The following is a 15,646-nucleotide window of genomic DNA, read 5'->3' as shown; positions in this document are numbered from 1 at the left end:
AAAGTGACTATATACAACTAAATCAGCGTTAATGTTACTTTCATCGGTCATTTCCAACTCGTCAGTGGAATAGCGAGTACTGTTAATGAAGATGATCAGCCAGGACGATCTTATTTCAGATTACTTGGCCACAGTTAGCTAGGTTAGCTAGGGCCAATTGCTCCCAAAACCTTTTTCAGGAAATTTGATGGCAGAACATCACGAGGGTTAGAGGATATTCTCATGTGAGAAACCATATCAGTGAGGACTTGCATTGAAATTGGGGAAAATTGGCTAAGTAATACTCTTGCATCTTTAACTTTTTGATTGTAAATGTAGATGTACATATAGACACTGCCTGATAATGTAGATGTAATGTAGTGGAATATTGGCTATAACTCTTTATTTTCAGACACCCTAACTGTTGATCAATCTCTGTTACCTGCTAACACCAGGTTATCAAGAATGGAATGTATTTATTTAACAATGACTGCCAGGCAATATCTGTGCTCTTTTCCAAATTTCAGTAAAGTTGATGATAGGACTGCATGCTGTATGTTTTGAGACTAGCATTCATTAATAACAATTAGATATGAAACAAACCAGAAATAATGCTACAATATTGCATTCATCCATGATCGCCACAGTAACTTTTATCCATGATGGGTAACTTGGTGCAGTGTTGACTGATTAAACTACAACTATGGTAAGAGATAGACATTTGAAAATCAAATGTACATGTTGTGGCAGCATGATGCTTTCTGACTATGTAGATATACTGAACAAAAATATAAACGCAACACTTTTGTTTTTGCTCCCATTTTTCATGAGTTGAAATAAAAGATCTAAGACTTTTTCTATGCACACAAAAGGCTTATTTCTCTCAAATTTTGTTTATAAATTTGTTTAAATCCGTGTTAGTGAGCACTTCTCCTTTGCCAAGATAATCCATCCACCTGACAGGTGTGGCATATCAAGATGCTGATTAAACAGCATGATTACTGCACAGGTGTGCCTTGGGCTGGTCACAATAAAAGGCCACTCTAAAATGTGCAGTTTTATCTTGAAAAAATACATTTATTAGGCACTGAACTATGGATCTCACACTAGGGCTGTCTGCTGGACTGGAGAGTCCACACTGTAGACTGGAGACTCTGAGGTCAGTTCACTTACTGTCTTTTACTCTTGTAGATCTTACATATTTTATGAGGTAAGGTTTATTATTTATTCTTGTATGCAGATCGTGGCTGGAAGATGATGTAAGGCAGGGCTATTTAACCATGTCACATGGGGGGCAAGTCTATGCAGGTTTTCATTCCAACCAGGTGATTTCACTGATTAATACATGTTCTAATTAGTGAAATCACCTGGTTGGAATGAAAACCTGCATGGACTTGCCCCCCATGGGACATGGTTAAATACCTCTGATGTAGTGAATAAAAAGAATGCAAATTTTTAGTACAACCTGTCTGATTTGATATGTATCCTCTAATTACAGACTTGATTGCTGTGAACTGTCAGAGAGCTGCTGTGCTTTTCTGGCCTCAGCTCTGTCCAACTCCTCCCATCTGAGAGAGCTGGACCTGAGCTACAACAAGCTGCAGGATTCAGGAGTGAAGCTGCTGTGTACTGGACTGGAGAGTCCACACTGTAGACTGGAGACTCTGAGGTAGAGAATGTCTTTTCCTTCTGTGTGAAACTCGACTTGAACACCAGCAGTAGTTTGAGAAAGAGAAGCAGCAGGAGCACTGCTGGTCCCTCAAACCACCGGTGCTCATGGAAGGGAATACTATTAGATTATCGTGGCTTATATAAACCGGCAAGGAGGCACGCGCTCCGTAAAGTTATACAGACGGGCCCAGAGTCTGATACTGTGGAGCAGCGAGCGCCTGCTGTCATTACACGCGGCGCACGTCCCCGGCGTATTGAACAGCGGGGCGGATTTACTCTCCAGAGGAAATCCTCTCTACAGCGAGTGGAGGCTCAACACCGAAGTGCTTCGCCTGGTGTGGGAGAGATTTGGCCGAGCGTCCGTAGATCTCTTCGCATCGCACGAAAACGCGTAGTGTCCTCTGTTCTTTTCGTTAAGAAACAGAGATGCACCGCTAGGAGCGGACGCACTGGCTCACCCATGGTCAAACGCGCTGCTGTATGCATTCCCCCCGCTCAGCCTCATCACTCCCTCACGATACGCATCAGAGTGAGAGAGCAGCGGCTGTCTTTGATTCTGATAGCCCCGTATTGGCCCAGCAGACCGTGGATGGCGGAGCTGGTGCAGCTCCTTCACAGCCAGCCATGGCCACTGCTGCTATGAGACTTGGTGTCACAAGCGCACGGACAGATTTTTCACCCATACCCTGAACGACTGGCTCTCTGGGCTTGGTACGTGAGAGGGTAAATCTGAAAGAGTCGGGTCTCCCGTTGAGGGGGATTGAGACTATTCAAAGCGCGAGGGCGCCATCTACGCAATCATTATATGATAAGAAGTGCCGCGTATTTGAGAGATGGTGTGAGGCTAGAGCCATCATTTCATTCCAGAGTTCTGTCCCGGATGTATTATGCTTTCTGCAGGATTTACTGGACAATGGTAAAGCTTTTTCCACCATTAAGGTCTATTTGGCCACGATTTCAGCCTGCCATGTGGGTTTTGGGAATGTGCCGGTTGGACAGCATTCTCTGATAAAGAGGTTTATGAAGGGAGCCCGCCGGCTGCGGCCCGCGCACAAACCTTTAGTTCCGTCATGGGACTTGCCAACTGTTTTGGAGGCGCTCTCAGGGTTGCCTTTCGAGCCCTTGGGTTGTGCTGATTTAAAGTTGCTTTCTCTAAAAACTATCCTGTTGCTGGCTCTGACGTCAGCCAAACGGATAAGTGAATTACATGCGCTATCTGTGCACGCATCCTGCTAGCAGTTCTCCCTGGACTATGGGAAGGTAATGCTGCGCCCTAACCCGGCTTTCGTGCCTAAGGTTAGCGATTCTGCCTACAGCTGCCCCACGCTGGTGACGTGAGGGAGCCTTCACTGGCTCACTCAGTCCTGAGTGTGGATTCATGTTAATTGTGTGCTAGCCCATGGGGAGGGCTTGTGGTGTCGACCCGTCTCGGGTCGAGATCTTATGGGCTTCGGAGCATGCAATTCGGGAGTGGGCCACATCTCCCATAGTGAGATACCGAATGAGGTTTGAAAGAGAACTTTAGGTTACCAGGGTAACCCCGGTTCTCTGATGACCGAGTGAGGTATCTCACAACACTGCCCTGCTTGCATATGTAGGGTACGTGGAAGAAATACGCTTGAGAATAACGGATGCAGCGCCGCGGGCACTAATAAAGGGGGACGGGCTGGCCCGTGCATCTCAAGATGATTGGTCTGTCTCACGACAGACGTGGTGGTGTTGGAGCTTCCATGATTGGTCACGCCAGAAGGCGCTTCCCATAGTGAGATACCTCACTCGGTTATCAGAGAACCGGGGTTACCCTGGTAACCTAAAGTTTTCTATCGATTGGTGATGTTATTTAATTCCTCAACCCTTTGTGATTTGTGATGCAGGAGCTTCTGACTGTAGAAATGTATTGCTGGGTTTAGACTCTTGTCTAAACTCTTGTCTCCATCATTACACTCATGTGTAATGATGGAGATCAGAATTTTTTTTTATTGGTATTGTCCTGTAAACATATTAAAGGATTTTTAACAGGTTTTAAATTTTTTAAAAGCTGTCCATAATGACATGTAGTATGTCCACACACACACACACACACACACACACACACACACACACAGTATCTAGTAAACAGTGAAAGGCGTCAGACTCTAGTCGAAGTGTGTATATATGTTTTTATTTGTAAGTAGTTTGGAATCATACAACATAAATAAAAGGTTTCCAATACAACACGTCCTCATCAACACCAGAGCCGTACATCACCGGGGTTAGACCGACCCAGACCTGTACGTCATCGGGGTTAGACCGACCCAGACCGGTACGTCACCGGGGTTAGACTGACCCAGACCTGTACGTCATCGGGGTTAGACCGACCCAGATCTTGCACTGGGGTTTCAGCATTTCCTCTGTTATGTCTGTCTGTCATGCTCTCTATCAGAAATGTTTGGGGTCAAAACAAAATATTATACTCATTATACTAATTTAGGAAGACCAGGTTTAATCCTGGTTCTGATGGTGAAACAGTAAGAACCTGGACTATCCCTGGTTCTGATGGTGGAACAGTAAGAACCTGGACTATCCCTGGTTCTGATGGTGGAACAGTGAGAACCCAGTCTAACACTGGGCCTAAGGGTGCAACAGTGAGAACCTGGTTTAACCTGGGTTCTGTAAAGTTAAGAACCTGGTCTAACCTGGGTTTTGATGGTGGAACAGTAGGAACCTGGTCCAGCCCTGGTTCTGGAAAATTGAGAACCTGGTCTAACCCGGGTCATGGAAAGTTACGAACCTGGTCTAACCTGGGTTTCGATGGTGGAACAGTGAGAACCTGGTCTAACCCAGGTTATGGAAAGTTAAGAACCTGGTCTAACCTGGGTTTCGACGCTGGGACAATAGGAACCTGGTGGAACAGTAAGAACCCTGTCTAACCTCTGGGGTGTGCAAAGTTAAGAACCCGGTCTAATGCTGGTTCTGATGGTGGAACAGTAAGATCCCGGTCTAACCCCGGTTCTGATGGTGGAACAGTAAGATCCCGGTCTAACCCTGGTTCTGATGGTGGAACAGAGAGAATCCGGTCTAACCCCAGTTCTGATGGTGGAACAGTAAGATCCCGGTCTAACCCCGGTTCTGATGGTGGAACAGTAAGATCCCGGTCTAACCCCAGTTTTGATGGTGGAACAGTAAGATCCTGGTCTAACCCCAGTTCTGATGGTGGAACAGTAAGATCCCGGTCTAACCCCGGTTCTGATGGTACAACAGAGAGAACCCGGTCTAAACCCGGTTCTGAACCTCCAACATGATTGTCTCTCTCTGTGTGCTTCACAAGAACGACGACAACAACATCAACAGCAAGAACAACTGAAGGAATAAATATTCTTCTGCCTGCTCCCTCCTCCTCTATGTACATTATTAACAGCTCAGCCTCATGCACCGTCCAAAGCACCAAACTGCTGAGGAACCCGTCAGAACGCGTCAGCTCAACACAAAACACAACAAACCAACAGAAAAACTCACAACCTGAATGCAACACGTGTGCAGGTGAAACCGAGTCGCGTTCTGAGTTAAACAAATGACCGGAGCAAATATACAAGGATTTGTTCTGGATTTACTCAGAAGACGACGTTGTCAAGTGTTTTTCGAATCCAGTTAATGTTTTTTTTGTCGCCACTGGCAACAGCAGGGATCAGACACCACCGAAACGGACGGACGGACAGACGGTGACACTTAAACCAAGATCTGTATATCTCTATATATCTGTTTTGAAAGAAAAAAATGTTGATGTTCATTCCTCAATATTTAAAACCAGAGATGATTCTGTCCTCTGACTTGTGACTGTTTAGTCACTAAACAGCTGCGGTCATGTGACCAGAAGAGGAATCACATGACGGAGAACAAACTCAATCACATGACAACTAGATTTAAACTGATATTTGGGGTTGCAGATATCGTCCTGTTATTAAAAATGGGATCTGGTCCAGTCTGATGTGATCGATATGATGCAGTTTGATTCCATATTGATTGTAGAATTGATCAATACTGCACCTATGGGACGCCCTGAACCTGAATTTAATGTAATGAGACATTTTGATCAGATTCCACACAAGTATGGATGAATATGTTTTATTATTCTGATTATTATGATCATGATTATAATTCTTATCATCCTCCTGGGTTTTAGTGTCCAAATGTTTCCACGTCTTTTCCACCCTGACGAGAATTTAATTCTGGAGGAAACACTGAATACTGGGGATGGTTTGGCATGAAAATATTAAATATCGACACAACAGCTATCAGCAGCTTCGATCCAAAAACATCGTAGAAATATGAATTTGTGAAGAGTCCTGTGAGCCTGAAGAGGCGACACGGAGAATCTGTTGGTGCTTTTCCTTCCTGTCTGTCGTCATTTTGGTTCTTTTTGTTTCAGCTGCTTCAACAACAAACATCGAGAAAATAAAAAACAGATTCAACTGCGTATGGTGACACATGGCGATGATTACTATTATTATCAATAATAATAATAATAATAATAATAATAGTGATAATAATACTAATAATAAGGTTGTGAGTCCGTTGGAGCTCAGAGACACACTGACCTGGCAGAGGGAGTGTGTGTGTGTGTGTGTGTGTGTGTGTGTGTGTGTGTGTGTGTGTGTGTGGCAGGGTGGTAAAGTAGCATATTGTGGGGAGTGAAGGGACTAGGCTTCAGTCAGGCTGATTGAGTGTGTGTGTGTGTGTGTGTGTGTGTGTGTGTGTGTGTGTGTGTCCATGCTCGCAGTCATCAGTTCAGAGTCACACAAGGCAGTGCAAAAACCTCCTCTTCCTCCTCCTCCTCCTCTTATTCCTGATTTCATCTTTAGTCCTTCTTCTTCTCCTCTTTCTCATTGCCCTCAGTCAGTAGCTGATGCCCTCCTCTTCCTCCCCTTCATCCTCCTCCTCCTCTTCCTCATCTTCCTCCTTCTCCTCTTCCTCCCATCAAACTCCGCACATCTTCAGCAGGGGAACGAAGGAGAGAGGAAGAGGAAGAAGAAGGAAGAGGAAGAAGAAGGAGGAGGAGGAATGTTCCCTGGTGAGGCTAAGCAGAGTTGAGATACTCCAGAGCGACTTCATAACAGAACTTATACTGTTCCTGTTGGGAGAGAGAGAGAGAGAGAGAGAGAGGGAGAGAGAGAGAGAGAGAGAGAGAGAGAGAGAGAGAGAGAGAGACAGAGGGGGAGAGAGAGAGAGAGAGAGAGAGAGAGAGAGAGAGAGAGAGAGAGAGAGAGAGAGAGAGAGAGAGAGAGAGAGATGTATGTCAGCGGGGTTAGACCGATCTAGAACCAACCTAGAACTTAGAAACAGTAGTATTATTACTGTGTGTGTGTGTGTGTGTGTGTGTGTGTGTGTGTGTGTGTGTGTGTGTTACCAGCAGGTCCACCATGTTGGGTTTGTTGTTCCTCAGCGTTTTGACGGCGTGGAAAACATCGACGCAGCGCTGCTGTCGCAACATCTCACACACAATACTGATACTGCAGAAAACCCCACTACGACCTCCTCCATTCCTGAGGAGGAGAGGAGAGGAGAGGAGGAGAGGAGGAGAGGAGGAGAGGAGAGGAGAGGAGGAGAGGAGGAGAGGAGGAGAGGAGAGGAGAGGAGGAGAGGAGGAGAGGAAGGAGAGGAGAGGAGGAGAGCAGGAGAGGAGGAGAGAGGAGAGGAGAGGAAGGAGAGGAGAGGAGGAGAGGAGAGGAGGAGAGGAGAGGAGAGAAAGTAAAAAAGGAAGAGCGATGATGAGATGCAGAAGGAGAGGGAAAAGGAAAAGAGAGAAAAGAAGGAGAAGGAGAAGAGAAGGAAGAGTAGTAGAGGTAGAAGGCAAAGGACAAAAGACAGCAGGTTAGAGTCAGTGTGTTGTTCCCTGTTTCCACCACTAGATGGAGACAAAACATCACTAGTGAGCAGAGAGGAACCATTTCAGCTCATTATTGATAGTAGAAGTAGTAGAATAAGTAGCAGCAGCAGTAGTAGTAGTAGTAGTATAGCAGTAGTAATAGTAGTAGTAGTAGTAGTAGTATAGCAGTAGTAATAGTAGTAGTAGTAGTATAGCAGTAGTAATAGTAGTAGTAGTAGTAGTAGTAGTATAGCAGTAGTAATAATAGTAGTAGTAGTAGTAGTAGTATAGCAGTAGTAATAGTAGTAGTAGTAGTATAGCAGTAGTAGTAGTAGTAGTAGTATAGCAGTAGTAATAGCAGTAGTAGTAGTAGTATAGCAGTAGTAATAGTAGTAGTAGTAGTAGTAGTATAGCAGTAGTAATAGTAGTAATAGTAATAATAGTAGTAGTACATTTTGTTGAGGTTGTCAGATATGGCATATCATTCAAAATGGCAGAAAACTTACGACTGAAATGAAAATCAATACCCAATGGCTTTGTGTTGAGTCACTGATTCAGATCAAAATCAGATTCTAGACCTTACAGTTTAAGAGTTATTGGCCACCTGTAGCGCCACCATGAGGCTAACTGGGTTAATGTTTGTTGCCTCAGTAGTGAAGGAGATTTAAAGCTGCATTCACTAAGACTGGAACGTGGAGCAGGTAGGATCAGCCGGGACACAGTTACGTTGAATATGGATGTAATTTAGAGTTGAGTCCGCATGGTTCTCATTTCAGTCTGCCGGACCGGCAAATTCCGTCCATATTTGATTTGTAATTTGTAATTGTATCGCAGTTGATTTGACCTAGTCCACATTCCAATATTAGTGAATGCATCTTTAAAACCTATTTACCAAATGTGACTGCTGTGACATAAAGCATTCAGGAGTTATGCCTCCCTACATGTTTGCACATCTTTGTGATCAACTTTATTGATGCATCAAGACCAAACCGTTCTCAGGATCTGAACTCTGTGAAAGAGACATGATGCAGGCGGCTCAGTCATGCTGTGTGGAAAGTTTGGTGGAGCTGGAGTCAACTTTGGAGGAGAAATAATAAAAAAACAAAAGCTACTGCAATGTTGGCCTGAAGGTGGCGCTATGGAGCAGGACCAGATGTGGCCAGTCACACTTCAATCCATCCCAAATATGTGTCTGAAGTTTGGCTGCTCTGGCATCAAGCATAATTTAGGAAGTCCAGATATGCTGTGTGCAAAATTAGATCAACTTTTCTGGAGAAACAACAAAAAACAGGTTTTGCACAGAATTCAAAATGGTGGAAAAACTATCATGGTGGAAATGAACAGCAGTGTGTGTGATGGATTCAGCTTGAGTCAGGGATTCAGAATGGAGAAAAGTTTTATTGTAGATCTTACAGTTCAGCACTTATTGGCCAAAATGAAAGTAAAGTTTCTTGCTGAAGCGCCACCATCAGGCCGATCAGGGTCATGTTTGTTGCCGGAGCAGTGGGGAGATTTGAAACCTATCTGCCAGATTTGGATTCTCTAGGACTGACAGTCTTCTAAGGAAGAGATTGTTTATTTTAAGAGCCGAGGAAGAAAAAGAAAAAGAAAAATAAGTAGAAAAAGAAATACACACACACATGCACTGTGCTTGCATTAAGTTACATTGAGTCAGTATGTTGTTCCCTGTTTCCACCACTAGATGGAGACAAAACATCACTAATGAGCAGAGAGGAACAATTTCAGCTTATTGTTAGTAGCAGAATAAACCGGGTTTTAATGTGTGTTCTTACAGTGTGTGTGTGTGTGTGTGTGTGTGTGTGTGTGTGCTCTTACAGGCAGTGCACCACGGTGCGCCCCTCCCCCCCGTCGTACTCCTCCTGCCATTTGTCGACCTGGTGGACGAGTTTGAGGAAGGAGCGCTTGGACACGGGTGTGTCGCGGTACATTGGCCAGCCGAGGAACTGGAACTGCTGCACCATGCGGTACCCGTCCTGCGGCTGCGGATACAGGGAGGACAGGGAGCTCAAAACAAACTCACCCTAAACCTAAAACCTCACACATGAACAGGATAAATTCAAAACGTAGATTCTGTCAGAGGGGGGATAGGATCTTAAGATCAAACTCAACCTAACCTAAACTTTGTCTGACAGCGGGAGAAGAGGTAGTTCAAATCAAACACACCCTGACCTACACTTTGTCAGATGGGAGGCAGGAGAGGGAGTTGAAATGAGGCGCACCCTAACTTGAAGAATGTCCAAGGGAGGTGTGGTAGTTCAAATCAAACACCCCCTATCCTAAAACTGGTTAGATATCGGCAAAAGGAGAAGTTGAAATGAAACGCACCCAAACATATACTCTGTGAGAAGGTGGAGAGGAGGTTAAAATCAAACACACCTTAACCTAAACTTTGTCATGTTTACAGTATTTAGACTGCTGCACCATACGTTAGCATCTGGAGGTCAAAACAAACGCACCCTAACATGAACTCTGACAGAGGGAGGAGAGGTACTTCAAATCAAACACACCCTAACTTGAACATTAGGCTTGTTTGACATGAGTCCTGCACAGGTTTGACCAGCGTCTTGCTTGGCCCGTTGCATGATGGTTAGAAAATATGTCCGACAGCACTGCAGAACTCCATGCATGATGGGAAACAGCGCTCAGTGGCTCATTATAATAACAATACATAAACTATATAAATATATATTTGTGTGATATGAATGCTCATTAATATATGTAGACATATGAAATGTGAATAAATCAAATAATAACAAATCAAAGCACTCATAGGACAGAAGTATCCTGATCTTCATCCTGAACGTCCATCTGGTTTCCTCCTCGTTAGCCGTTTTCTGTGTGGGGGGGTCGATTTTCCCCGAACAGATCACTAGTGACCGACGTATCTGATGAACCGATCACTAGTGACCGACATAACTGAACCTATCACTAGTGACCGACGTATCTGATGAACCGATCACTAGTGACCGAAGTATCTGATGAACCGATCACTAGTGACAGACGTAACTGAACCAATCACTAGTGACCGACGTATCTGATGAACCGATCACTAGTGACAGACGTAACTGAACCAATCACTAGTGACCGACGTATCTGATGAACCGATCACTAGTGACAGACGTAACTGAACTAATCACTAGTGACCGAAGTATCTGATGAACCGATCACTAGTGACAAACGTAACTGAACTAATCACTAGTGACCGACGTATCTGATGAACCGATCACTAGTGACCGACGTTTCTGATGAACCGATCACTAGTGACTGACATAACTGAACCTATCACTAGTGACCGATGTATCTGAACCGATCACTAGTGACCGACGTATCTGATGAACCGATCACTAGTGACAGACGTAACTGAACCAATCACTAGTGACCGACGTATCTGATGAACCGATCACTAGTGACCGACATAACTGAACCTATCACTAGTGACCGATGTATCTGAACCGATCACTAGTGACCGAAGTATCTGATGAACCGATCACTAGTGACCGATGTATCTGAACCGATCACTAGTGACCGACGTGTCTGATGAACTGATCACTAGTGACCGACGTGTCTGATGAACCGATCACTACTGACCGACGTGTCTGATGAACCAATCACTAGTGACCGATGTATCTGAACCGATCACTAGTGACCGAAGTATCTGATGAGCCGATCACTAGGGACAAACGTAACTGAACCGATCACTAGTGACCGACGTATCTGATGAACCGATCACTAGTGACAGACGTAACGGAAGCAATCACTAGTGACCGAAGTATCTGATGAACCGATCACTAGTGACAAACGTAACTGAACCAATCACTAGTGACCGAAGTATCTGATGAACCGATCACTAGTGACAAACGTAACTGAACCAATCACTAGTGACCGATGTATCTGATGAACCGATCACTAGTGACCGACGTATCTGATGAACTGATCACTAGTGACCGACATAACTGAACCTATCACTAGTGACCGATGTATCTGAACTGATCACTAGTGACCGACGTATCTGATGAACCGATCACTAGTGACGACGTATCGGCTGCTCTGACATCACTTCAGTCACATGATGCTGCAGCCAGTCAGCCTCTACATGGTTAGCAGACATTTACCAACTGACCAAGAATGTGACAATGACAATCTGTAAGGAGAAGATTTCAACAAATCTATTCTGCCGAAACACCGATGAAAAACCGCCGCACGAATGGTTCAAACTTTAGTCCCGCCCACAAAGGCTCTGATTGGCTCGATTGTTTCACGGAGCGAGAACAAGCCGCTGAGGGAAACACCAGACTCTCTGAATCGCTCGACTAAATCTGAAGAGTGGAGGAACGAGACTCAGGAGTCTGGAACCAGGATGGGACAGAAACAGTGAAGACAAGGCCCGGTCAGAGGGTTTGTTTCCACTTTCTAAATGTTTCTGATAAACGACATTACAGTAATCAGAAGAAATCCATCATCAAAATTGTACATGAAGGCGACATCTGCTGTGGTTAAAATCAAACTCACCTTAACTTAAACTTAGATAGAGGGAGGAGAGGTAGTTCAAATCAAACACGCCCTAACCTAGATTTTGTCTTTCATAGGATTTAGACCACTGCACCATACAGTTGGCGTCCTACTGCTGGGGACACAGCGAGGACAAATCAAACACACCCTAACCTAGACACTGTCAGACCGAAGGTGCAGAGAAGGTTAACATGAAACGCACCCTCTACAGTTTGAAATAAGACACACCTGGACTGCCTGAGAAAGGGAGGAGAAGGAGCACAAATCAAACACATCCGATTGTGAATCTGGTCATATTGGGGCAGAATGGGAGCTGATGTAAACTTATGGAGGCATGGAGGGAGCAGAAGAGGTTAAAATCAAACATATCCTAACATAAACTTGACCAGACAGGGAGGAAAAGGGATTTAAATCAAACACACTGAAACCCAAATGTTACCTGACACAGGGAAGAAGGAGATTTGGATCAAACACAAGCTAAACTTTGGCAGACAGAGGGGGGAAATGAGGTAAAAATCAAACACACCCAAACTTTGGCTGACAGGGAGGAGAAGAGGTTAAAACCAAACACATTCTGATCTAGATTTGGCGAGACGGGGGAAGGGGGAGGAATGGGGGTTAACATCAAACACACCCGAACATAAAAGAGGGTCGAAGGGGGTTCAAATCAAACGACCCCAAACTCAAACTTTAACTGACCAAGGGAGGAGAAAGAGTTGAAATGAAACGCACCGTAGCCTAAAATCTGTCAGATCAAACAGACCAAAACTGTCTGACGAAGGAAGGAGTGTGTGTGTTTGTGTGTGTGTGTGTGTGTGTGTGTAGGTGTGTGTGTGTGTGTGTGTGTGTGTGTGTGTGTGTGTGTACCCTGGCTGTGTTGTAGATCCTGAAGATGCGGCTGATCACGTCTTCCTCCAGATCCGCAGAAACAAACTCGACCTGCAGAGAACCGAGACGATGGAGACCGTTCTCCGGCCAGTACTGAGGACAGAGCTGGAGAGAGAGACGGGTAGAGAGAGAGAGACAGGTAGAGAGAGAGAGACAGGTAGAGACAGAGAGAGAGAGAGAGAGACAGGTAGAGAGAGAGAGAGAGAGAGAGACAGGTAGAGAGAGAGAGAGAGATTAATTATTGAATATTTATTTCTTCTTCTTGTGTTTGAACATGATGTTTGTTATGAATCTATGACGTCCAACACTGATACTAATAAAACTGTAGAGTGTGTGTGTGTGTGTGTGTGTGTGTGTGTGTGTGTGTGTACCTGTGCAGGGTCGACATCGTTCAGCATGACGATGGAGGTACAGTGGTAGTCGAGGACCAGACGCCAGAAGTCCTTCACCGTGTTGGGCAAAGGATGCTGGGTAACGATGAACGCCGACGGCTGCTTGTAGCTCTGCAACAGGAAGCAGGCCATGTGTGGTCAGACAGCGGACGGGACAACGGCCATATTTGGCCGGACGATAGATAACGGGAACGCCCATATTTGATCAGACAGGAGATGGATCAGAATGGCGTGACGTTGAACAGGCCACGCCCACAAAGAGCGGTCCGAGTGATCTGCCTGCTCTGTCTCTGTGGGCAAAACAAAACATCTACATTTTCTGTGGTTGCTTTTTCTGTGTTCTGATAACTGATGTGAAATGAATTTAGTGTAAATAATTTGTTGTTACCTTTTCACGGTTATCAAAGAGCTGCATCATCATTAAAATGTTTATTTTCTGGAGTCATGTTGCATTTTGAGACTTCAAGAAAAAACATCTTAAAGGTCCACATGGTGTAAAGCAGGACTCCCTCTCCTCTGTGATGATAAAGGAGTTGGATGTGTATCTAAACATGGTGAAAGCATCAAAACTAAATCCACACAATCCATATTAGGAAAGCGAGCCTCTAAACGAGCCGTTTGGACTTCCGTAACTTTGCGGCGTCACAAAGGTTCGCTCATTATCATTTCTGTAAGAAATAATAGACTAACAAAGTGTTTTTTTCAAAGCGGTCGAGCGGTCGTCATCGTTTATTACCGGAGAGTTTTCCCTACCTGTAGCCGCCGGGCCGCGGCGTCTCACGTTTCGCTCTCGAAACGGTTAGCCGATCGGAACGGAGGGTCGTTAATATTAATGAGCCTTAAAGACACGGAGACAGAAACGGCCTGTTCTTGGTAAGGCTCAGAGAGATGCTGGAAAATGAACGTGGAGAAATGGATTGAGAGTGTTTTTGGTTCATGACACCACACACACAGCTTTGAATGGACAGAAAGACACAAAATAAAACTCTGACAGTAGGATATGGACTTTAATGATCCAGTATTTGAACACAGAAAAAACAACCACAGAAAATGTTGATTTACTGTTTTGCTCATAGAAACTGAATCGGGTTTCACACTTGCACCGCACTGTGGGGGCGGGGCCTTTCTGCCGCATCATCACCATTCTGATCTATGGTTGGTTGGTAGATAAAGACAACGCCCATATATGGTTATACAGTAGAGCTCCTTCTCTGTGTTTTAATATCATAGAAACTATCAACCACTTTATTTCCATTACCACACACACACACACACACACACATACACACACACACACACACTGTGGTCAATCTGGGGTATTTGGTTGGTTTCCATGACGACAGGGTTGTTTATTGGTAGAATGGTAGGATAGTCAGCACAAAACTGTGGTCTGGAGAGAGAGAGAGAGAGAGAGAGAGAGAGAGAGTGTGTGTAACTCTCTGTCTTTCTGTGTCTGTCTTTGCGTTGTGTTTATGTGTAAGTGAATACACGTGTGCACATCTCTGTGGTGTGTGTGTGTGTGTGTGTGTGTGTGAGTGTGTGTGTGTGTGAGTGAGTGAGTGTGTGTGTGTGTGAGTGTGTGTGTGTGTGAGTGAGTGAGTGTGTGAGTGTGTGAGTGAGTGTGTGTGTGTGTGTGTGTGTGTGTGTGTGTGTGTGAGTGTGTGAGCAGATGTCTGAAGTGTTTCTAACCCACAGAGATGCTGAGTCTAGAAACGCAATCTGTCTCTCTCTCTGGAGTTTAACAACAACTCAGCTGGTTTACTGACTGACTGGTTACTGACTGGTTACTGACTGACTGGTTACTGACTGACTGGTTACTGACTGGTTACTGACTGACTGGTTACTGACTGGTTACTGACTGACTGGTTACTGACTGGTTACTGACTGACTGGTTTACTGACTGACTGGTTACTGACTGACTGGTTACTGACTGACTGGTTTACTGACTGACTGGTTACTGACTGACTGGTTTACTGACTGACTGGTTACTGACTGACTGGTTTACTGACTGACTGGTTACTGACTGACTGGTTACTGACTGGTTGCTGACTGGTTACTGACTGACTGGTTTACTGACTGACTGGTTACTGACTGACTGGTTACTGACTGGTTACTGACTGACTGGTTTACTGACTGACTGGTTACTGACTGGTTACTGACTGACTGGTTACTGACTGACTGGTTACTGACTGGTTACTGACTGACTGGTTACTGACTGGTTACTGACTGACAGCTCACCCACACTGGTTTGTACCTGTGTGGTTCATTAATGTTCCTCACGGTACAACTTGAGTTGTTTATGGGAAAATAAGTAAGAACTAGAGAATGTGTTCCTGATCCAGAG

General features: G+C 44.8%; 1 protein-coding gene across 1 annotated transcript in view; it reads right to left on the bottom strand.

Moving 5' to 3' along the window:
* Positions 1-3,792: 3,792 nt before the first annotated feature.
* Positions 3,793-15,646, bottom strand: part of LOC139920342 (receptor-type tyrosine-protein phosphatase mu-like) — a 43,115-nt gene continuing 31,261 nt past the window's right edge. Inside the window, 5 exon segments of the mRNA XM_078291285.1 lie at positions 3,793-6,757; positions 7,034-7,169; positions 9,329-9,492; positions 12,890-13,015; positions 13,282-13,413. Of these exon segments, the coding sequence (XP_078147411.1) occupies positions 6,704-6,757; positions 7,034-7,169; positions 9,329-9,492; positions 12,890-13,015; positions 13,282-13,413 (612 nt within the window). The 3' untranslated portion in view covers positions 3,793-6,703.

This window comes from Centroberyx gerrardi, chromosome 22 (genome assembly GCF_048128805.1).
Source record: "Centroberyx gerrardi isolate f3 chromosome 22, fCenGer3.hap1.cur.20231027, whole genome shotgun sequence".
In the NCBI taxonomy this organism is placed as follows: domain Eukaryota; kingdom Metazoa; phylum Chordata; class Actinopteri; order Beryciformes; family Berycidae; genus Centroberyx; species Centroberyx gerrardi.
Note: the sequence above shows the minus strand (reverse complement) of the source record. Positions and strands in the feature narration are given on the sequence as shown.